Source organism: Enhydra lutris, unplaced genomic scaffold, assembly GCF_002288905.1.
Source record: "Enhydra lutris kenyoni isolate GAN:26980312 unplaced genomic scaffold, ASM228890v2 scaffoldscaffold7, whole genome shotgun sequence".
NCBI lineage: Eukaryota > Metazoa > Chordata > Mammalia > Carnivora > Mustelidae > Enhydra > Enhydra lutris.
This window is the reverse complement of record NW_019154091.1, coordinates 984347-1009203: the sequence shown is the minus strand read 5'-3', so window position 1 is coordinate 1009203 and position 24857 is coordinate 984347. Positions and strand designations below refer to the sequence as shown.

The window sequence follows — 24857 nt, the reverse complement described above, 5'->3', positions numbered from 1 at the left end:
CCTCAGCTCCTCGCCTCTTTCCTAAATTGGAATATTTACCCTGCCTGTGCTGCTATAAAATCTACTGCTTGTGATCTTCCTTCCCTTATCCACCCTCTAGTCAAGTGTCTCAAAAGTTGATGGCAAGAGAAAGGCAGTAAATGAAAGAGCATGACTAATGGACAAGATGAACAATTGATTGTTCTTTTGAGCTGTGGCTGTGATATAAAACACTGGTATTGTAACATCACATTTTGGCACCACGGTGCAATTTTCTAGGGTGAAGGATAATCATTATCCTTATGTAGAGTATCCATTATCTGGTGCCCTTCTGGGTTTTACTTAAAGTTTGCTCTCTGTTCACAGATACTTTTTCACTGTGTTCAGAGTATCACTCTGTTCACTGTGATACTCTGTTCACAGATACAAATACCACTCAGAAGCAGGGTAGTCTAGCTGGTGTTTAATCCAACAAATATATAGTAAACTAACTACCAGGACCTGTGCTTTGTATAACTTAAGGAACATTGAAGAGTCTGCCTGTTCCCTTCCCACATCTCTTCCACAAGCTGGCTACTACATCGGACATGTCCACCATGAGAATAAGTCTGTTTTCACAGTATCTTTAGTGATGTGAGAGAATGCTCATAATACAATGTTAAGAGGGAAAAGAATACAAAACTCTCTCTAGTATTCGGTGCACAAAATTACCACAGGAATCTCCTCTAGTGTATGATCCCGATATGATATACAGACATATATATTTTCAAATGGATCTACATCTGTTTATGGAATGATGAGTGATTTCAATTTCCTTATTTGCATCTCTCATGTTTTCCAAATTCTCTAAAGTAACCATGGTTACTTTCATAAACAACAACAAAAATATTTCTTAAGGGATTATTCCTTTTAGACTCAACTGTCACCTTGGCAAGATTTCCCAATCATGTGGCAAGTCCACCTGCTGGCAGTGAAGTGAACTGCCCCACACGCAAATCCAACTGTTTGTTCCCTGCTTCCCAGCCTCCAGTGGTTTCCATAAGGTAAAGCCACCTTTCCTTTGCCTGGCGCACAGGGTGCCTCGTGATCCAGCCGCTGCTCACTTCCCTAGCTTGGACTATTCCAGCAAAACCAAACTCCCTGTGGTCCCTGGAATACTGCACCAGGCAGGTTGTACTTTTCCGCAGTGCCTTTGCACACACTGTTTCTGATGCCTGGAACTCTCCTTTCATCCTTTCCTGCATGGCTAGCTCTGACACCATCAGTCCAGATCAGACCCTCTGAGAAGCCTTAACAGCTTCTTAAACAAATTAGCTCACCCCCTGTCTGTGCTCACTTTGGCTTTGTTTGTGGCTGGACTTAGTAGCTGCATTGCAATGTTTTTGGTTGCATGTCTTTCCTTTCCCATTACACCGGGAGCTCTGTGAGGGCTGGGATGGTATCTTGGTCATCTCTGTCTGTTCACTTGCAGCTAGCACAGTGCCTGGAACACGGTAGATTCTCAATCTGTTTTGGAGGGATCATGAATGGATGGCTGAATTTATTAAATCCTCTCTTTGAGCACTCACCCCACTGCACACAAAACATCTATTCATGTGTCTGTCTCCCCTGCTAGACTGTGAGCTCATTATATTATCCCTGCGGAGTCTGGCACCTAGGAAGCACTTAATAAAAGTTTGCTGGGTTTCACTGCATTGATGTACAGCTCTTACAGAACAAGGCTTTGGAGGAATGATTCCTGAACTACTTCTAGGCGCAAAGAGAGAGAGAAGGGCTGGAAAGCTGGGGCAGAGCCAGGCTGAATTAGGTGACAGAATAAGGGAGGAAGAAGGTGTCCTCAGAAAAAAGGGCCACCCCAAGAGGTCAAACACCAAGTTTACAGCCCTGCTGCAGACACGTCACACTGCCACACTTCTCAGGATCCTCTGCCAATCAGAGGAGCTGGAAGCTAACCTAAGCCAAAAACACTGCTCTCTGCCAAGAAGTCTTCCCTGGACAGAATATGGATGAAGGCTCACTAGAGAAAGAGGGGGAAGATTTATCAACGGTAAATTCTTCACTCATGTGTGTCATCATTACGGCTTCTTGGGTAACCATCTACTGTATTTGGATTTGTTGTGCCAGGGGGTGCCTAAACCAGTCCACCAAAAGATTTAGCTGCTTGGTGCCCATAAAATCTCTAGAAAACACCGTACCAATGGCGATGTGGACTAGAAATGTATTACATTGGACTAGTCTGCTCTCACAGCCTCTCTTATCAGACCATGCCCATTTCTAGAAAAAGTGAAATGTCTGCTCTCCCAATGCCAAGTCTCTGAATCCCATTTCAAATTAGGGTCTTTTTAGCCAAGCATGTAAACTTGCCTCACCTCAGATGGGCCAGGTGTGAATCCCCAGCTAAATTATTAGAAGATTACATCAAATGTCATTATCAGGAGAAGAGACAAAATGGCACCATGCTTTTCTTCCACATGTGACCTGACAGGGCTTCTAGACATTATCTCATAACACTAGTTCTTTGAGTTATTGTCTTTGAAAATAGAAAAGTTAATATGGAGTAGGTGGAGCACAGAGGAGTTTTATTGAGTCTGTATTATAGAATGGTAGAGGAAAGTCATTACACATTTCTCACAGCCCATATACAACACCAGGAGTGAACCTTAATGGTATAAACTGTGGACAGTCGGTGTTAATTACATGCCCGTGAAGGTTCGTCAGTTGTCACTAATGTACCATCTGGCAGGGGATATTAATAATGGGGGAAGCTGTGTGTGTGTGTGTCTGTGTGTGTGTGTGTCTGTGTGTAGGGGCAGGAGTTATATGGGAAATCCCTGTACCTTCCACTCAATTTTCCTATGAACATAAAACTGCTCTTTTTTAAAAAAATAAAGTCTATTTTAAAAATGATTTTTTACATTTATTTATTTATTTATTTGAGAAAGAGAGAGCACAACAGGGGGAGCAGCAGAGGGAGAAGGAGAAACAGACTCGCCACTGAGTAGGGAGTCCAATGTGGGACTCGATCCTGGGACTCTGGGATCATGACCTGAGCTGAAGGCTGATGCTTAACTGACAATATATAAAGCCTATTAAAAATACTAATATGCACTTCCTGAAAAAAATTCCAGGGGCACCTGGGTGGCTCAGTCAGTTAAGAATCTGTCTTCAGGGGGCGCCTGGGTGGCTCAGTGGGTTAAAGCCTCTGCCTTCGGCTCAGGTCATGATCCCAGGGTCCTGGGATCGAGCCCCACATCCGGCTCTATGCTCAGCAGGGAGCCTGCTTCTCTTCCTCTCTCTCTGCCTGCCTCTCTGCCTACTTGTGATCTCTGTCTGTCAAATAAATAAATAAATAAATCTTTAAAAAAAAAAAAAAAAGAATCTGCCTTCAGCTCAGGTCATGATCCTGGAGTCCCAGGATTGAGCCCTGCATGGGGCTCCTGGTTCAGCAGGGAGTCTGCTTCTCCCCTTGCCCTTCACCCCACTCATGTTCTCTCTCTCTCTGTGTCTGTCTCTCTTTCTCACATAAGTAAATAAAAAATCTTAAAAAAAAAAATTCCAGCCCCCAATTCCAATAAACCATGATGATTTTCTTCAGACCTCTCCTCTCCCATTCCAAAGGTTGATCTCTGCTACGAGTATAGTGTGTGCCTCTCAAATCCTTCTTCACATCATTCCAAAAGGAAATAGACCACTTACATGTATTATTTTAAAACCAAAATGAAATCATCCTTTTCACGGTTTTCTGCAACTTGGCTTTTTTTACTTAACAGAGTATAGACGTCTTTCCATGTCAACACTATATTCTTTTGAATGGTAGTCCATAACACTGATTCTTTTTTGTTTAACACCGCATGGGATAAAAATGTGACACTGGACCCATTCATGTGCTCCAAACACTTTGTTGTTTTAACAGCTGTTACAAAAGCTATTCATTCCTCTCTGTGGAGAAAGGAGCTTGCAGTGGGATTCAACGGGCCAAATGTGTTGGTTTGTGGGCAGGGAGTGAAGGGTGAGGAGGAAAGAACTTGAAGTTCGACAACTTTGACCTTGTATGGCTTCCTTTCTCAACTGAGGCATAATTTATCATTATGGGCTGAATTGCATAAATTCATATATTGAAGCCCTAACCCCTAGTAACTCAGAATGTGACTACATTTGAAGACAGATCTTTTAAAGTGCAGTTAAATGAAAAATGAGGCCATTAGGGCGGGGCCTTAATCCAGTATGACGGGTGTCCTTATAAGAAAGAGGCAGGGACACCAGAGATGTAAACACTCAGAAAAGGTCATGTGAAGGCACAGGGAGAACTGTGAGCCTAGAAGAGAAGTCTCGAGAAGCCAACACTGCCAGCATCTGGGTCTTGGAATTTCAGCCTCAAGAGCTGTGAGAAAATAAATTGCTTTTGTTTAGGCCACCTAGTCTGTGGTATTTTGTTAAGGCAGCCCAGGCTGACTAACACAGATTTCTTAAAATGTGGACATTTTGGAATTTTCTTCAAATTTCCTACTGTAGGCATACAGTTCCATGACTTTTAGTAAATTGAGAGAGTTGCACAACCATTGACACCACAGTCCCGATTAGAACATTTCCACCTCCCTGAAAAGTTCCCTTAAACTGGGTTGCAGTCAATCCACTTCCACTTCCAGCCCCAGGCAACCATGGCTGTCTTTTCTCTGTATATTTACCTTTTCTAGAAACTTCTATACATGGAATTGTATAATATGTGGGCTTTCAGGTCTGACTTCTTTCATGTAGCATCATCTCTGTGAGATTTATCCACAGGGGAGCACATATTACTGTGTTCCTTTTTATTGTTAAAAAGGACTTCATTGTGTCAATATACTACATTTTATCTAATCGCTAGTTGAGTCACAGGTGGATTGTTTCCAGTTTGCGGCTACAAAGGATAACTCCTTAGAAACACTTGTATACATGTCATTATGTGGAATCAGTCTCTTTCCAGATGTTCCTCGTGTTCATTTAGACCAGATTACATATTTTTTAAAGATTTTATATATTTATTTGAGAGAGAGAGAGCAAGTAAGAGAGAACATGAGAGAGGCGAAGGTCAAAGAGAGAAGCAGACTCCCCGCAGAGCTGGGAGCCTGATGCGGGACTCAAATCCAGGACTCTGGAATCATGACCTGAGCCAAAGGCAACTGCCTAACTAACTGAGCCACTCAGGTGCCCCAAGATTACACATTTTTAACTGTTTAGTTTTTGTTTCTTTGTTTGTGAGAAAGAGAGAGCATGAGAGAGAGCATGAGCAAGGGAAAGGGGCAGAGGGAGAGGAAGAAGCAGACTCCCCGCTGAGCAGGGAGTCCTATGTGGGGCTCCATCCCAGGACCCTGAGATCATACTCTGAGCTGAAGTCAGATGTTCAACTGACTGAGCCACCCAGGTACCCCTTAACTTTTTTTAATGCATTGTTTATATTAAGATAAGTCAATTTTATGAGAACACAGACATTGTTTTTTTCATTGTATGTTCAGTGCCTAAGCTGGCTTAAGAAAAAAGTGAGAGATGAATGTAATTCATCATGTAAAATATTAATTGTATTTGGTTTTGGTTGATACAGAAACCGGCAATATTTTTGTCTTTTGCATTTTCCATAAATGTATTTGTTTGATCAATATAAAAATTAAATTATCTAAAAATAAGGGCATCTGGCTGGCTTATTTGTAGGAGTGTAAGACTCTTGATCTCAGGATTGTGAGTTTGAGTTCCACAGTGGGTGTAAAGATTATTTAAAAATAAAATCTTTATAAGTAATATAACATAACATAACATACATGCTATCAGTGCTTCTGAATTTTTGTGTGGGTTGATTTTGTTTGTTCAGAGGTTGTGAAAGTGCCATTTCAAGCAATTCACCCCTTAGGAGGGAAACTGGGCTTCTTGGCACAGCTGGAAGAGGATATAGGGTCAATACAGGATCTTTTTTAAGTTGAAAATTCTGAGGCTATTGGGGTGCTGATGGGAATGAACCAGTGGGGAGAAGAGAGAGAAGGCAATTTTCATAATCAAAATTATTGAAGACTCAATGGACAGAGGTAAAGCAAGCTACCCAAAGTGTAGTCAGATGTTCAAGCTACCCAAAGTGAAGTCAGATGTTCAACTGACTGAGCCACCCAGGTACAGTGTCACTGGGAGTTTATTAGAAATGCAAATTCTTGGGCCTTACTCCAAACCTGCTAATTCAAAATTTCTCAGGGTGGGTCCAAGTATTGTCTTTTAACAAACGCTAATTGTGATTCTTATATGTGCTAACGGTTGAGTAGCATTGATCGTTCTGGAACATCACTGAATACTTGGCCTTGGGTGGCTATTCTACAACAGGTCCTTGAGATCTGACCAGACTGTGGCTTGTCTCTGAATCCAGCTACTGAAAGGAATCAAAGGAACACATTTAAACCTCAGTCTTAGGTATCCCATCTTGACGGATTACATGCTTGTTTATCTGCTTTGTTCCTTTTTTAAAAATTATTTTTATTGTAGTAAAAAACACATAAAAGTTATCATCTTCACCATTTTTAAACGCACAGTTCAGTGTATTAAATACATTCACACAGTTGTACAAATCTCGCCACCGTCCATTCCCGTAACTCTTCTAAAACAAGAGTTTTATAAACTCGTCTTATAAAACTACCACTTTGGGGCACCTAGGTGGCTCAGTGGGTTAAAGCCTCTGCCTTCGGCTCAGGTCATGATCCCAGGGTCCTGGTATCAAGCCCCGCATTGAGATCTCTGCTCTGCAGGGAGCCTGCTTCCTCCACTCTCTCTCTCTGCCTGCCTCTCTGCCTACTTGTGATCTCTGTCTGTCAAATAAATAAATAAAATCTTAAAAAAAAAACCTACCACTTATACCCATTAAGCAAGAACTCCCTATCTGCACCCGCCCCCAGCCCAGTCCTTGGCAACCACCATTATACTTTCTGTCTGGATAATTTTGACTGTCTAAGTACCTCATATAAGAAGAATCACACAGTATTTGTCTTTTTGTGACTGGCTTATTTCCTTTAGCATACCTGTTTCATTCCTGAGCACAGTCCCCTTATGAACTTTCTTATACAGGATCCCACAGAGGGTCACAATCAGAAGGAACAGCAACACCTGATTAACTGAAATAAAAACAGAAACACATTCGAGTGTAACCTTTCGAGCTGAAATCCGGGGGAAGTTTAGAATAGTCATAGGAGCAGATGCCTTCCCTGACATGCATAGCAGTGGTGGTCTGGGACACTTCTTTAAGCAGATGGCACGTGCAGCAGAGGTTAATCTGGGATGTTGTTGATGCTCAAGGATATGGAGATGTAGTTTAAGAAGGATCCAGGGTTACCCCTAGACAGTCTGATGGCAGAGGCTACAGCCTTAATGCCTATATGATGCTGCCTCTGGAGCCACTTTCTGTGCGTGAACACTTCATTTCGATTGATAGCTCACATTTATATAATGCTTATGATGATCCAGTACTTCTAAGAAAACATGTTCTCAGCTATTATAACTCAGCTGCTTCTCAGTTAATTCAACCACTGGTCAAGGATGACGTACAGAAAATTCTTTCCCTGAGTGAGAAGCCGGAAGACCCAATTATCTCTTCCAGTTGTAAGCATTCAGGACCATCTGTTCCAGAACAGTGATGCTTTCCCTTGGGATCTACTGAGAAGCAGAGTGATACAGGACAGTGTTTTCCTAATATGAAGCACAAGCCACTGATTGTACATGAGATGCTTATAGGAGGTCCTTGATCGTGGCATTGAGTAATATTAAATCACAGTGTGAGAAATCAGTTTCATTTTATTTTTTTTTAACTTTTTTAAAATTTATTTTTATTATTTTTAAAGATTTTATTTATTTGACAGACAGAAATCACAAGTAGGCAGAGAGGCAGGCACAGAGAGAGGGGGAGGCAGTCTCCCGCTGAGCAGAGAGCCCAATGCAGGGCTCGATCCCAGGACCCTGGGATCACGACCTGAGCCGAAGGCAGAGGCTTTAACCCACTGAGCCACCCAGGCGCCCCTGAGAAATCAGTTTCATTTTAGCTGTAGGCAGGCAACAAAAGCTACCCAGAATTGAATAACATTGTTCTAATCATATGTATTTGTTTAATCACTTTGTTTTTATGATAGGAAATAGCTTATTCTATTTATAGTAAGGGTATACACTTTCTATGATAAAGTACACATAATTCTTTAAGTGAGTCAACTTAAAGGAAACGGTTAAGTCATGCATAAGACAGAAGAAACACAGATGATGAAAAGTTGAGAAGGCGTTCACTGGTCTACATGGGACATAAGTACTTGAAGTTTGGAAAGTGTTGGTAGGAGAGGAAAGGGCTAGGATTTCAAGTGAGATTCAAATATTGATTCTATCACCTCTTGGCTGTGTGGCTTTGGGCAGGTTACTTAACCTCTCTGAGCCTCAGTTTGCTTATCTGCTCCATGAAGACTGTGATTGTAATATTTATCCTTGTCTCACGTGAGTGTTTGGAGAGTTAACAGAGGCAATGTGGGCCTGTAAACTGTTACAATTGTTCTGCGTTCTCATTTCCTGCCATTGTGCACAGGTGTTTACATTTATTGGCCTCATACTGACCTGTTTTCTGGCTCCTAGACCTTTGTCTTCGCACTGGTAAAAGGAAGGAGTCAGTCTTCACGGATGTCTTCCAGAACTATATTCCAAACTCAATGATTCTATTGTGCTAACATCCAGCTCCCCTCTGCCTTTCTGGACTCTCAGATTCATCCAGAGACAACGGGGTAATAGACTCAGTTTAAAACCAAACTATACAGGGGACTCCCAGGTGGCTCAGTGGGTTGGACCCTCTGCCTTTGGCTCGGGTCGTGATCCCAGAGTCCTAGGATCGAGCCCCACGTTGGGCTTTCTGCTCAGCGGGGAGCCTGCTTCCCTTCCTCTCTCTGCCTGCCTCTCTGCCTGCTTGTGCTGTCTGTCAAATAAATAAATAATCTTAAAAAAAAAAAAGAGCTATAGGGAAATAGAAGGTAAGGAACAAAGTCCTATAGTTTATTTATATGTCTGATTAACATTTACCTGCCACAGCCAGTTTAGGCAAGCAACTCAATGTCTACCACCACCTCTATTTTTTTTTTTTTTTTAGTTTAAGTATGTCTTATGCAATATTTGGGATATACTTATACTAAAATATCATTCATAGTCGATCTGAAATTCATATCTAACTGGATATCTTGTCTTTTCATCTGCTGCATCAGGCAACTCTACCCTGAGGCTAACAGCAATGCAATTAGATCACTATGTTTCCCTCCCAGGTTTACAAACTGCTAGATCCAAAATCAAGGGCAAATCCAGGTTCTGATGGGGCTTGAACATTATATAATTTAAGATTATTCTTTAAGACTAAGAACACGAGGGCAGCCCTCTCGAGTCCCCTCTCTCTTTGGGAGCTTTTCACTATCGCTCAATAAACTTTGTTTTGCTGCCCACCATAAAAAAAATAAAAATAAAAAACAATAATAATAAAAAGAACAGGAACATAAAATTACAACTGCTAAATTAAATAAGAACACAAATATTTATTTAAAATGAGAAAATAAATTATATTTACAAGTTTATAGAAATGTATGACCCCTCTCTGGATAAATCCACCTCTGAATAAAATATTTAACAGCTTTCCACAGGCATCACCCTGAAATGATGACTCCAAGAATTGCCTATGGGAAAACTGTCCATAAAAATCAAAGGATTTTTTTTTTTTAAAGATTTTATTTATTTATTTGACAGAGAGAAATCACAAGCAGGCAGAGAGGCAGGCAGAGAGAGAGGAGGAAGCAGGCTCCCCGCCGAGCAGAAAGCCCGACGTGGGGCTCGAACCCAGGATCTGGGATCATGACCTGAGCCGAAGGCAGCGGCTTAACCCACTGAGCCACCCAGGCGCCCCAGGATTTTTTTTTAAAAGCCAAGTAGCATCAAAACATTCCTTTAAAATACATCTTTTTAATAATCATGATTGTCAAAAGCCATAATCTTACTTTTTCGTAACAAAGCCATGTGTGTTCAATGCAGACAAAAACTGTGACCTGTGGATTGAAGAACAAAAATTTATTTAAAATAGAATCAACCCAAAAGTCATTTTATAATGATTAAGAACCATATCTTTGATGGTCTGATATGTGGCAAACTGTGGACTCATTCTTCATTATTCTGAATCTAGAACTTTGGAAATAAATATTTCTCGGTTGTATAGTTCCCCTCTTCCGATTAATTTCTCCAGCTGTGCAAACAGTCCAAAGGGCCTCCAAGGGGTAATCTTTTGTCTTCAGGGTCCTTCGGGTTTTTTGTTTGTTTGTTTGTTTGTTTGTTTGTTTTTTACCTTCTCCAAAAAGAGCCCTGTCAGCTCTCTGGGTTAGCAAATCAGATGGTGCTAACTGAAGAAATGTCACACAAGAACATCTGCTTGATCCAAAATATCAATCCCATGCATATTTTCTGCCATCGTAACTGCATCCCTTTGACAAGGAAATTTTTACATCCCCAGGGACCCCTTGTGGAAACAGAACTATATCTTACACGAAATTCAATCATCATTCCATGAGTATTTACTGAGATCCTACTAAAAGCCCAGCACTGTGCTATGTTCTAGGGATGCACCAATGAACAAATCAGTCCCAGTCCCTATCATCATGGCACTTTCAATCCCGTGGGGAAAACAGATATTAAAAAGTAATAGATACAATAATTAGATTATGGTAAGAGATAAGAAGGAACCAACAGAGGTCCTGGGATAAAGATAAACAGAGCTGGGGAGCATTTCATGAAGAGAAATCAGGGAAAAAAATCTCACTGATGAGATGGAATTTGGTCAGAAGGAAGAGCAGGAGCCAGAAAGGAGAATATAGAAGGAAAGAGCCAAGTGCAAAGGAAAGGAAACAGCAGGCACAAAGGTCCTGCAGCCAACAAGAGCTCTGAGTATTCTAAGCACTGCAAAAAGTTCAATGTGACTGGAATGGATTGGGCTAAAGAAGAGACTGGTCAGATGAGACTGGAGACAAACTGTTCTGTCTGTAAAGGAGTTTTGATTTTATTTCAAATGCATGCAACTCCCTCCATCAGGGTTTATCTTCACTAAAGTCTGCAAACCAAATGCCTTCAAACATTCTTACAGAAATTCTGATGGTAAAGGAGAGTGAACACTCAAACTCATCCACAATGGGCTCTAAAATACAAGTTTCTTGTGTTACCTTCAGATTCCTGCAAACTATACAAGAATGAGGAAAAATAATGACTCCTATCATTGTTAGCAGAGGTCCCCTCAGAGAGAAAACTCTTTGTTATCATGAAGTCAAAGTCTTCCATGCATGGATGGGGTGGGCAGGGATGAGAGCAAGAACATGTTAAATGGGTCCACATAAATGATGATCTGGAATCCTGGGGTTGGCAGCAGCACAAGAACAGTATGTGTGGAGGAGAAAGACCCCCTTGCCGGAGCTGCCACTTGCTCAGGAGAAGTTCTTTCCTTATGATAATGGCACCAGGACTTTTCAAGAACTGGGAGGCCCAATGTTCAGTCCACAGTCTTCTGCCATGTTCTGTACCTTCTAATCCCCACCCTACTGTTTGGGGGAAATCAAGGAAAGGGGGTCCTTGTTGGACATGGAGACTAGGGGAGAGATGTAACCAAGACCAAGTTCTGTGGGCACTTTCAATGTAAGGCAATATAAGCCATCAGGAAGTTGCGGGAATTTTGGAGGGGCTATTGGGTGGGGAAATATGAGTCCGTTTTACTTGAATCTCCAAATCTATGGCTGCTGGAAGAAATCTTAACCTTTTTTGAGACATTAGTCTCAAAAGTCTGCTGACGACCATAGACCTCTTTCTAGAATAATATTCTGTAAAGCTTAAAAAATATATTGTATTACAAAGAAAACCAATTACAGAATTTTAAAGGACAGGAAGTCATCAGCACATTGGGGAAAAAAACCCAAATTTGTGACATAATACATATATTTCTTTATTAAGCAACAATCATTAGCTAGGGTAATTAGTTACTGTCAGTTGAGGTAGTGGTGAGATTTAAAAATGTGTGAGCTACTTGAACAACTGTAAGGGATATGAAAATACCTGATTTCTACAGGAGATGATGGCACAGATACACAGGAACTTCTGTGATTTGTCACCTACATTCACAATTGAAGGAAACCCTCAGTTCCACTTAGAGGCTAGTGAAAGCGAAGATGTTTTTAGGTATGCCTAAGTGACTCAGTCAGTTAAGCAAACGGCTCAGGTCATGATCTCAGAGTTGTGGGCTTCCCCCTTAGTGGGGAGTCTGCTTGAGATTCTCTCTCCCTCTGCCTCTCCCTGCCACCTCTCCAACCCTGTCCCAGCTGCCACCCCCACCCCTCACCCCTACCTTGCGCATGCAGGAGCACTCTCTCTCTTCCTCTGCAATATATATATATATATATATATTTATATATGTTTTTTTTTTTTTTTTCCTTAGTACATGAAATCCTGTTAAATGTATCCATGGACACTTTGGCGGTCTGTGTACCCCAAGTTAAAGGTTAGACCCCCTGGGCTAGGTAGACCCAACTGCCATCTGGTCAAAACAATGTTTTCACTGTTTGAACATCTAGAAAAACTGCTGCTCTGGGAAGATTTGCTAGATTTGACCTGAGGGTTTTCATAGGCCCCAGTTCATGACGTGACTCTCCGGGTGACAGACAGGGTGAGACCCCAGTCCTAGGCCAAACATCAGAGAGGGGCAGGCTGACTTCCAGGGGGACTGCCAGAGAGAGGAGTGCAAATGGAAAAGAAAGCCCTCCAAGGAAGGCTGGAGGGATGCCAGAGACAGACCTGGGATAAGATTTCCTCTTTTGCACTGCTGTACCCATGAAAGGTCATGAAAATGCCCATGTTTGCAACTTCATGTAGACTGATGGTGAAAAGTCCTCTGCCTCTATGTTGAAGATTACAGAAGATCAGGGAGGGGCCAGGATACAAAACAGAGGGAGACTTTCACTTGATATTCCCACAGGACTTACACTGCACTTATATCATAACCAACACGGCACTCGGCCCCGAACATTTAAAATGGCTCCAGGTATGAACGGTTGCAACAGACCCAGCCAATAGGTTCTAATAAATAGAAGACTTGGCACCTGCAGAATGTTGAGTCATGGGGATGTATTTTCTATTCAAACGGATAGTTACGCACAGGAGAGTCTAAGCACACACGCACGCACACACAGATGCTACCAGGCCAAATTTTTTTTTTCTTAAAGATTTTATTTCTTTATCTGACAGAGAGAGAGAGAAATCACGAGTAGGCAGAGAGACAGAGGTGGGGGGCGTGGGAAGCAGGCTCCCTGCTGAGCAGAAAGCCCGATGCGGGACTCGATCCCAGGACCCTGAGATCATGACCTGAGCTGAAGGCAGAGGCTTAACCCACTGAGCCACCCAGGCGCCCCGTACCAGGCCAAATTTTTACACAGACTCCTTGGTTTTGCAAAATACAAATTCAAGGCAAAGTCCAAGAGGCCTATCAACTAGATATATTCCAAGAACAACATCTTTTTTTTTTTTTTTTTAAGATTTTTTTTTTTTTTTTGACAGAGAGAAATCACAAGCAGGCAGAGAGGCAGGCAGAGAGAGAGGAGGAAGCAGGCTCCCTGCTGAGCAGAAAGCCCGATGCGGGGCTTGAACCCAGGACCTGGGATCATGACCCGAGCCGAAGGCAGCGGCTCAACCCACTGAGCCACCCAGGTGCCCCAAGAACAACATCTTTTAACAGGAGAGGCCCAACTGCTTCTTCAGAGAATAAAGAACTGGCCTACGAGAACAAGCTTTCTGCCAAGACTTTTGACCCATGTTAACAAGGTGATTTCTTTGTGGTCTTCTGGATTTCCATAAATTTCATATTGCCACCTTCTGTAATGAGAAAGAAGCCTTCACCCAGAGAAAAGCAAATTATATTTTAGTATACGTGGTGTTTTGTTTTTTCTAAATAGGCTTCCTTTCTGTGATACAAGTCATTTATTAAAAACATAGTATCAGCTTCAAAATTTGACTTGTTGGATTTTAAATATTTAAATATTTACACATAGTAGTATTCACTTTTTTGGTTATATCATTCTATATATTTTAACACATGCATAAATTCTTCTACTAAGAATTTATTGTATCTTGTACTAATTGTACTAAAAATTTATTGTATCTTGGACGAATTCTTGTACAACAAATGGAATAGGTAACAAGTCCAACACCTCCAAAGAATTCTCTTGTGCTACCTTTTTGCAGGTAGACCCTGCCCAACATCTAGCCCCTCGAAAACACCAATCTGTTCCCTGTTCCTGTAGTTTTGCCATCTCCAGAGTGCTATATAAATGGGATCGTGCAGTACGCAATCTTTGGAGACTCTCTTCTTTCACTTAGCGTGATGTATTTGGGATTCATACTTGCTGTTGAGTGTGTCACTAGTTTCCCTTTATCACTGTTAAGTAGTATTCCTTTGTACGGATGTGCCACAGTTTACCCATTCACCTACTGAAGGACATCTGAGTTATTTCCTGTGTTTTTATGATTATGAATAAAGCTTCTATAAACACTTGTTTACAGGATTCGCTGTGATTTTAAGTTTTCAGTTTTCTATGGTAAATACTTAGAAATCAGATTGCGGGGCACCTGGGTGGCTCAGTGGGTTAAACCTCTGCCTTCAGCTCAGGTCATGATCTCAGGGTCCTGGGATCGAGCTCCGCATGGGGCTCTCTGCTCAGCAGGGAGCCTGCTTCCCCCTCTCTCTGCCTGCCTCTCTGCCTACTTATGATCTCTTTCTCTGTCTCTCTCTCTCTCTGTTAAATAAATAAATAAAATTTTTTTAAAAAAAGAAATCAGTCAATTGGTAGGTGTGTATTTAACTTCTTAAGAAAGAGCTTATCTAAATAAATAAAATCTTTAAAAAGCGGGGAAGGGGATGTGATGTCTGGGTGGCTCAGTCAGTTAAATGTCTGCCTTCTGCTCATGTCATGATCCTGGGATCCTGGGATGGAACCCACATCAGTCTCCCTGCTCAACAGGGAGTCTGCTTCTCCCTACCCCATGCTGTTGTGCTCTCACTTGCTCTCTCTCTTTCTCAAATAAATAAATAAGATATTTAAGAAAAGAAAGAAAGGAAGAAAGAGTGGTATATTAAGAGCTATTAAAAAAATAAATAACAATTTGTCTTGAGAAACCAAAGTTTATTTTAAATTAAGTTGATCTCTCTCCGTTATGGTCCTTCAAAGAAACTTGTAAACTTGACACTTGACTGGACTCAGCAGTCAGCAAACAGGGAATACTAACCTTTAGAAACCAGCAGCATGACAGAGAGCCTCTGGGAGGCAGCAGGAAAGGCCAGATGTCATAGTGCTCCAGGGCTCCCTCATGAATCTCAGTGTTGTGAGAACTTGTTGGCAGTGATCTTGGGAAACTCTTCAATAGAAAACTCTTTAATTCACTGTAAAGAACCAGCTACAACATCCCTTTTATTTCCTCAGGCTCTAGACTTAGGATACATGCGCACGGACCCCTTCTCCTCCTCTCATCTTGTACCATGAAGACAATTGAGTCAAAGTAGCATGTTACTTAGGACTCTTTGGATATTGATTTGGGGTACTTTTTAACCATTTATGATTTTAGATGATATGCATTCAGCTGACTCTTTGAGATGATGTAAGCTTAGAATGGTCTCTGGACACATGGCCCCTCTTCCCCACTCCATGAAGGAAGGAAGTCTAGCACCACGGGAGGGAATGAGGGGAAGGGCAAAAGGATCTGAGACTTAGTCCCTGATGCCAGCTCTACCCTGGGCATCCCCATTCATCAAACCCATAAGTTCCCCTTTTCTTCCTCAAGTTCCTCTGAAATGACATTTTCTTGCAAACAAGAGCCCTTATAAACACATTCCCTGTGGCCAGAATCGTGTGTACCTATGGGGAGAGGTTTGCAGGACTAGATAGTAATGACAACTACCATTTATTGCACACTTAATTTGCACCTAGCTCTATGCTAACCAGGCCCATCATCTACTTTAACTCTTACAACACTTTTCAGGTAGGTATGTTACCATCTGCAGGGTTCGAATGAGAAAAATTGTGGCTCAGAGAGGTTCAGTAACTTGCTCAAAATCACACAGCTACTAAATGGCAGAACAGGGATGTGGAATGAGGGCTCTCTGACTTCAAAGCCCATGCTCTTTAAGCACAAGGAGCTGGAGGTCTTGAAAGGCCATTCTGGCTACCCTAGGAAGCAGGGGAGGTGGGCTCCAAATGGAGTGTCATTCAAGTTTGGTCTGCTTGCCCCTGAGTGCTTGGTGACTGTAACTACTGAGATCATGCCAGAAGCAGAGACAGAGTGCTGACTAGTCCAAGAAGGAAGCTCATCTTTCCCCCGTCCAGTATGTTGCCTACTCAAAAATCCTTTTTTTTTTTTTTTAAGATTTTATTTATTTGAGAGGAGAGAGAGCATGAAAGGGGCGAGGGGCAGAGGGAGAAGCCGGCTCCCTGACGAGCAGAGGGCCCGATGTGGGACTTGATCCTGGGGCTCCAGGATCATGACCTGAGCCGACGGCAGTTGCTTAACCAACTGAGCCACCCAGGAGCCCTCAAAAATCGCTTTAAGACAAAGCAAGAGGCTCCAGGAAACTGACCATGGCACATCTAGTCACAAGACACAGCAGCGGTGAGTCAAGGAGAGAAAATTCCTGAAGCAGATGCTTGGAGAAAACTTTCTGAGTAGCTTTCAGAATAAAGGCAGGAGTGGAGTCCTAGAGAAGCACGGACTTCTAAAAGAAAGTCTGTCTTACTAAATTTTTTAAAAATATGAAATCAGAAAGATTTGGCATCCTCTTCCTCTTCAGTTTCATCTCCTGTCTGATGGTGGCACTTTCTGTGTAAGCTGCTATAAATTGCTGTTTCTGGTACATGCAGACTCTAATAGACTAACGCATTCTAATAGATTAAGTAGGAGCTCGAGAAATGTTTGTACCTCCTGGATACAAGCTAATGATGCGGATTTGGTAGAGGGATCAGAGGTGTAAAGAGGTAGAAAACCAATGGAGGAAGTCAGGGACATGTGCTACAGGGACCAGCTGGGGGATGTCCTAAGAACCTATAGAATAAAAGGCAGAGACCTGGCGTGGGGAGAAACGGGAATGTTTGGGGCAGAGCCTGGGAAAGCATCTGGTGGGTTAACACAGTTCCTGCATGTAAAGAAATGCTTTCTTGCCTCTGAACTTTGGTTCATGGGGTCCCTCCTGCCTGGAATGCCCTTTCCCTTCCTCTTTCCCCAGTAAACAGTCATTTCTTCTTTCAAGACTCAACTCAGGCATTACCTCCTTCAAGAACTCTCATCTGATTACCCTGCCTGGGCGCTGATCTCCATTCTTATCCCTCTCCCTGCACTCAGATCACCGCTCAAATATTACGGGTGTGCCTGTCTTCTCCTCTAAATCATGAGATGACTGAGGACAGGCACTGTGGTTCGACCACCTCTGTGCGCCTAAACAAATGTGTGTGGAATGAATGAATGAGAAACAGGAAAAAGAAAGAAAGGGAAGGAAGCTCTTGTCCTGTTCCTCAATGCCAGGAAAAAAGGGGGCAGCGTGCCATTACTTGGGGGAAAAGGCCAGAAGGAGGGGACTATGGATCTCTTCCTGGAATAAAAGCAGAGGGCTCTGGTCTTTTCTCAGCCTTTTTCTGACCATCAAAACAAGAAGGCTCGGGAACTGTGTTCCCTGAGCTTTTGTAAGCTTTCCTAGGCCACGTGACTCCTTGTGCGGTGGCTTCTCCACAGGAGTAAATAGCCAAGCCTTTGGCATTAAAGAGCCCCTGGGTTTGTCTTCAAGACAGGAAGAAAGATGGAGCCTTGCAGGTGGTGTTGGACAGAGGGATTCCCTAGGCAAGGCACTGGGAGATGCACCTTCAAAGAGCGGCAGAAAGAAGGCTGAGGTCCTGGGGCCTATGACTAGGAAGAAAAGGAGAATTCAGAGAATGGTCTGGACCTGAGAAATGACCGTTAAGTTTAAAAATGGGCCCCTGAAGACCTTATACAGGGAGCTATTTTACGAGATGCCAAAGAACTCAGGCCCATGGCCAAATCTGGAAAGAATGTTTTAAGACCTGGCAGTGGCTAAGCGACTTAGCTCTTCCTTGGAAGAAAAGGCCAAAGTGGCAAGGACTCCAGAAAAATATTTCAAAAATATTTCAAAACTTAGAGCCCCTAAGTTTCAGTCTACATGCCAACTTTAATCCGTGCATAGGGGCTTTCAGTATTGCTAAATTGAGAAGGAATCTAAAGTTATCACCAGAGTTGGTTAAAAAAGAAAGAGCTCTGATTGATTAATCCCATCTGCTCTGGGTTTAGGTAAGGAAAAGGAATAGAAAAGAACCTGGAAATCAAAAAAAAAGATAAAAGAGGAGGCTCCTTTTTTTTTTTTTTTTTTGGAGAGAGAGAAAGAAAAAGAGCACAAGCCAGTGGGGAGAGGGAAAAGCAAACTTCCTGCTGAACAGAAAGCCCAACATGGGGCTCTATCGCAGGACCCTGTGCTCAATCCCAGGTCCCCAGGATCATGATCTGAGCCAAACAAAGGCAGAAGCTTAACCGACTGAGTCACCCAGGTGCCCCAAGAGGGGGCTCCTTAAAGATATTATTGAATGACTTTAATCTGGCAGGGCCTGTAATTGAATGGAAATATCATGGGCTTCGTCCTTATAAAGAGCTTTCAGTCCTGGTTCTGCCCCATTTCTTAGCCAGGCAAGCCTGCGCAATTTACAAGACCCAATGAGTAAAATGTGACTGTGCTGCAGATTGAATGAAATAGCCTATAATAATAACAGGTAGCACACAGCAATTTCTACATGCCAGGCATTTTTTTTTTATGAACTTTCCGTACATTCACTAATTCAATCCTCACAACAATCGATAAAGTTACTCTCCCTGATTTACCAAGGGCAATGACACAGTTAATGAGTGGCTCTGAGTGAACTCATTCTTTTTTTTTTTTTTTAGATTTTTATTTATTTATTTGACAGAGAGAGATCACAAGTAGGCAGAGAGGCAGGCAGAGAGAGAGAGGAGGAAGCAGGCTCCCCGCCCAGCAGAGAGCCCGATGCGGGACTCGATTCCAGGATCCCGAGATCATGACCTGAGCCGAAGGCAGAGGCTTTAACCACTGAGCCATCCAGGTGCCCCTGAGTGAACTCATTCTTAACCATCTTAATAGATACTGTAGCCAACCACTTTCCGTTGCTGATTGCAATCATTGTGTCAAGCAACTGACATAAGCTCAGAGATTTAACTTTCCTCCATAAGACAGGCACCCTGCAGTTTGCATGTGCATAAAACATTGTAGAGTACTGCCTAAACCACGCGAGCTACAAAGTCACGAACAAGACAAGAGCATGCGTTCACCTGAAGAAAAGAGATAGAAAGACAAAATCAGGACTCGGGAATTGGGTTCTCACAAAACATCCCTGGCCTTTTTACTTTTTGCTCTAGCATAAATTGTTTACTCAAGATCCACCAGAATACACAGGACAGAGAAACCAGATGAGGGAGTCTCCGTTTTGTGGAGGACCTGTTCTGCTTTCTCCTGTGTTGGGATGAAGCATTCTTTCACAAAATGGTTTTGGAGCAGGTGTCAACAAACTATGAGCCCTACACTAAATCCTGCCCATTTTTTGTAAATAAAGTTTTATGGGAACATAGCCAGGTTTATTCTTTGACATTTGGTCTCTGGCTCGTCTCACACTAAACAGCAGATCTGAGTAGGTGCAAAAGAGACCACACAGCTTGCACAACCACCAATTTGGCCCTTTGCAGAAAAATTGCTGATCCCAGCTGTCCACTTTAGGCCAGATTTTCTATATATCAACATGGCACAGGTGATCATCTCAGGTCCTTAACTAGGGAAGAAAGAACACTGCATCCCCTTTGGTGTTGTCTAGGGAAGATGAGAAATAGCATGTCTATAAGAGGAACCAAAATGAAAACAAATGTGGCTGAACCAGGACACTGCAAAGTGTGCTCTGAGAAATGTTAATCAATGTTGTGTGATAAAGCAGCTCCGGGGGTCAATCAGGAACTTTAGTGGTAAACAACCTTAAGCAGAGTTCTCTACTGCAGGACTTCTCAGGACCTTTAAAATGCCATTAATGCCTTGAGATCTCTCAGAGGGTCATATGATTCACAGAACATATTTTCCCCATGGGTCTATGTTCTTCATTTGGGAAATGCTAAAATAAAATAAGTATTTAGAATCATGCTCCCCGGGAACTAGAAATGAAAACTCTGTGAACTATGGCTTGGTGAGCATGTCTTTTTCTCAGCAAGGAAAGAGAATGAAGAAGAAATAAAAAGAGCCAGGGTGGGGGGAAAAAAAAAGAAAGAAAGACAAGTGTTTGAAGGGAAGAAGGAAGGAAGCAGGTCCCTGGAGAAATAACATGGGAGGAGCCGAGGGACTATCAGAGGGAACGATGTGCCAAGGGCTGGGCTGCCACCATGCAGGATGTGTGGCCACGTCCATCATCACCATGGTCATCGCCAACACCACCAGGGGCCTCACTACTCTGCAGATCCTATGTTATGTCCTTTAGACCTACGATGTCACTTCATTCCCATTTTACAGATGAGGAAATAGAGGCACAGACCAGTAAGTATTCAGAGTTAAAGCTTAAAAATCTGGTTAAGTGTCAGTGCATAGATTCAACTCTGGATCTGGCCCCAGAGCCCATGTTCTCACCACAGCACTGCAATGCTCTATTTGTCCCTGCATTCGATGGAGGGTGGTAAGCACAAATAGGTTTTCATACGGAAAGGTGACATGAAGCCATTTGAAGGAAAAGACGAAACAAACCAAACAATGTCACTTTGATAACTGACTACAGGGGAAGCCAGTTAGAGGACCAGTCCCTCCCTCCACCCCACAGGACGGCCAGATGTTTAGATAGCATCATGTTTTCCCCCTCTCCCTCTTTTTACTCTTGTGTTAACTATTCCTTCTTAACTCCTATCATAAGTTATCTATCAGGCTTATCCAAGGTCCTACATTTGCTCCTAAAGTGAACATAAGATAATTTTTGAATGTTAAGAAAGCATTTTCAACCCAAACACAACTACTGTATTTATAAGCCTCATTTAGATTTTCACAACTACCAAGTCTTTTTTCCAGGTTCTGAAAACATGAATCACAGCTCAGTGCAATCTTCCGTGGCTCAGAAAAGTACCTGTATTTAAATACTCGCATTTGTCCAGGTCCTAGCTCACCACTGACTTCCATGCTTAAAATATGATGAAAACAGTAAATCACACTGGTCAGGGGAGTTAAACCCAGGTCTGGAAAAGCTGTCCAGCATGTGAAAAACTTGCAGAGAGTATCTTGGATTTGCTGCAATAGTAAAAAAAAAAAAAAGAAGAAGAAGAAGAAGAAGAAAGAAAGAAAGAAAGAAAAGAAAAGAAAAAAGAAAAATGGTTGCCTCAACGTACTACAAACATTAGCTGGGAGTTCCTGAAGGCAAAGCTCATGTGGGACAATCCACCTCTGATTTACGTTCTTGAGTCTACAGCAAAACAAAGGGCTGCTACAGGCGGGCCAGGGTAGAATGGAAAGGCTGCCACACTGCTTTACCTGTGAACGGTGAGGGCAGGGCTTTGGGCTCCTCGGTCCAGAAGAGCTGTAGGGCAGAGCGTTCAACTCCTGGCTGGCCCGGGGCTGCTGCCCTTCCCGCTGCTTCGGCGGCTTCTAAGATCCCATTGGAAAGCCCAAAGGGTTGGAGAGTCCCAAGGCCAATATTACATTTCCGAGAGCATATTCCTCCCCCTGCCCTTAACAGCCCCCCTCCCTTTGCTTGCGTTGACTTTGGAGAGGCTCGGGTTTCTTCCACTCCTGCGCTGGAGCAGCTGGGAGAGCTGGGAATCAGGCGTTGCGCTGGCTGTGGGGTGAGGCGGCCCCTGAAACCACTTCCAGATGTGCTTGGCAGGCTGGCTCGCATGGCCAGACTTCCTCTGGCATCCTCCTCCAGCAGCTTGAGTGCAAATCGTTTCAAAAACAAGGCAGCGCTGGAGGAAAAGATTCAAAACTGGAGGAAAAGCAAATGCTTGGAGCGTGGATTTCCACCACACGTTGGGTCTAAGGTAAACTTTGAAAGAGCAGAAATGGGAAAATAAAGTTCATATTGATTTTCAGAATCTTGTTTCTCCTGAAACCCCCTAGTTGTTAAAATGCTGTGGTCCCCAAATTAAAGCTCAGCTAACAGCTATGGTCTCGTTTTACCAAGGCAATGAGAGCAATGGAGGTTTTAAGATGGTATGTTTTGAGCCTGAACATGGAAAGGAATCAGGCAGGGAATCAACCCCACCCAACTCTGGACTGTTCTGTTTCTGCTATTGATTCTCAGAAACCCAGGAAATGGGGCCAGCACTTTGCCTGGGATCATGGAATTTATTTCTGCAAACCCTTTCCCTAGCTCCTAAAAGGAAATAAGGATCCCTTTCCTCACTGGCTCTTTCTAAAGTGGCATTTCCTGATAGAAATATAAAGCAGGCCACCAGAAATTTTTAAATATTCCTGTAGTCACCTTAAGATAAGTACAAAGAGGGGGCACCTGTCTGGCTTGGTCTGAAGAGTGTTTACATTGTGAGTTTGAGCCCCATGGTGAGTGTAGAGATTACTTAAATAACTAAATAAACTTTTAAAGAGAGAGAGAGAGAGGAGAATAACCATGTGCCAGGCACTGGGCTGAGCATTAGAAGAAGAAAAAAAAAAGGTAAGTACAAGGAGGTAAAATTAATTTTAATGATATATTTTATTTAACCCAATATATACAAAATGCAATTTCAACATGTAATTAATGTAAAGTATCACTAACTAGATATTTTACATTCTTTTGTGTAATAAATCTGAAGTCTGGTGTGTATCTTACACTTGCGGCACATCTCAATTCAAACACTAAATTTCATCAGAAACAATTGATACATATTTAGATTTCATATAATTTATAGTTTAAAAATTAGGCTCACATACTCAGGTTGTTCCAAGCATATTTAGAAGTTTGCAAATAACTGAATCAAGTGTCAGGTTTTCAACTTAAATTCATTAACACTAAGTAAAATTTAAAGGCCAGTTCCTTGGTTGTACTAGCCACATTTTAAATGCTCAATAATCAGTGTCCTAGTGGCTACTGTATTGAACAGTGCAGTTCTAAAGGTTTAGTGGGTTTGTTTGTTTTTTCAGACTTGAACTTGGAGAGTGAGAGTATCTGGAATAGCTTCCCTTTGTGTAGAACTTTGAACAATGACAAAGCATCTTCACATCTTCTATTTCGTTTTCTTCTCGTAACATTCCTGCTAGGAATGTTGAACGGAGATGTTGTTCACCCCAATTTGCAGATCAGCAAACTGAGGCTTTTAAGAATGTTAGAGTCCCAGGGGCACCTGGGTGGCTCAGTGGGTTAAAGCCTCTGCCTTTGGCTCAGGTCATGATCTCAGGGTCCTGGGATCGAGCCCTGCATCAGGCTTTCTGCTCAGCACGGAGCCTGCTTCCTCCCCTCTTTCTCTCCCTCTGCCTGCCTCTCTGCCTACTTGTGATCTGTCTGTCAAATAAATAAATAAAATCTTAAAAAAAAAAAAAAAAAAAAGAATGTTAGAGTCCTAAGAGTCCTAGAGTCACGAACTTGAGGAAGCCAGGACTGGAATTCCCATCAGCACTTCACGCCTGTTCCTTACTTGAGGCATGCTTCACATTCGAGGATCTCTAGGTACAACTCTACGGGTGAAACTACACCCAGGGCTTTGGCATTCTTCACCTGGGGGGCGTCCAGCATCTGGGCCCTGTTTGTATGGAGTTATCCGCTGCCCTGGCGGTGTTCTCTTACATACTTCTATCCTGAAGCCCTCGGACGATTCAGCAAGTGTGCCATTTTTCTTTGGAGCAGGCTGAACATTCTGCTATTCCTCTTTTCTCTTTACTCCCAGGATGTGGACTCTGTTTGAAAGTGCAACTTGACCCAGTGTGTTCGCTAACAGACATAGTGATCCTGTATTTATCTTTGGTTGTGGCAAGTCCATTTGATCCACAGATAGCCTGTGGGAAGTGAGAAGGTTCAGTGGTGGCACTGAGTACTACACGCTGAGCACTCCAGCGCCTGTCCTCATGGTCCTCACATGAGCAAAGATATCAACATTTCCTGTCCTTCCAGAAGCATGTGCTATTAGGAGCAGTGGGACAGTCAGTCAGACATGTCCCAAAGCATTGCGGTGGGAAGCCCTCCAAGCTGACTCCTGCCTACTCTAGTTTCTTCTGAAAACCGGGTTTTCTCCCTCTTTGCATCTCTCATCCACTCAGCAGAATGCCTGACCCAGTGTGAGAGCTGGTGACTAAGTAGGTTCAGAGAGTATGACAGCCAAAGCATCCCAGAGGGGGACTCACGATTGAAATAATAGTTCTGTCATTTTCATAGTCTGCTTGCTATTCATACTGACTTCCATATGGACCCAAATCTCTCTGCGCATTTCCCCACTGTCTCCAACTTGGGATTCTTTCTCCTTTATTTCTAGTGGGTCATGTTCTGAGGATGGGAAAGGCTTATTACCTATGACCTAGATTTCCACATCATGTACACAGGTTCTTCCCTAGGGAAGAAATGAGAACAGAAAGGGACACAGGTTTTAAGGGACAGTGTGAGAAGTACGGTGGCTCCCAGCATGGGCTCTGGAGACAGACAGACAGACCCAACTGTTAGCTCAGACATTATACTGAGCCCATCACTCAAAACCACTCACCTGCGGTTTCTGCAGCTAGAGAGTGGGAAGCCTCCCGGTGAGGGTTAGAAGATATTATGCATGTAAAGCATTCAGTAAGAGCTTGATAC

At 42.8% G+C, this 24857-nt stretch overlaps 1 protein-coding gene across 1 annotated transcript in view; it reads right to left on the bottom strand.

Moving 5' to 3' along the window:
• LOC111142240 (glycosyltransferase 8 domain containing 2) overlaps positions 1-22008 on the bottom strand; it is a 36881-nt gene extending 14873 nt beyond the window's left edge. Inside the window, exons 1-3 of the mRNA XM_022495283.1 lie at positions 21617-22008; positions 9987-10034; positions 7008-7100 (exon numbers count right to left, since the gene is read on the bottom strand). Coding sequence (XP_022350991.1) covers positions 7008-7100; positions 9987-10005 — 112 coding nt within the window. The 5' untranslated portion in view covers positions 10006-10034; positions 21617-22008. The remainder of the gene's footprint in view (positions 1-7007; positions 7101-9986; positions 10035-21616) is intronic.
• Positions 22009-24857: the final 2849 nt, after the last annotated feature.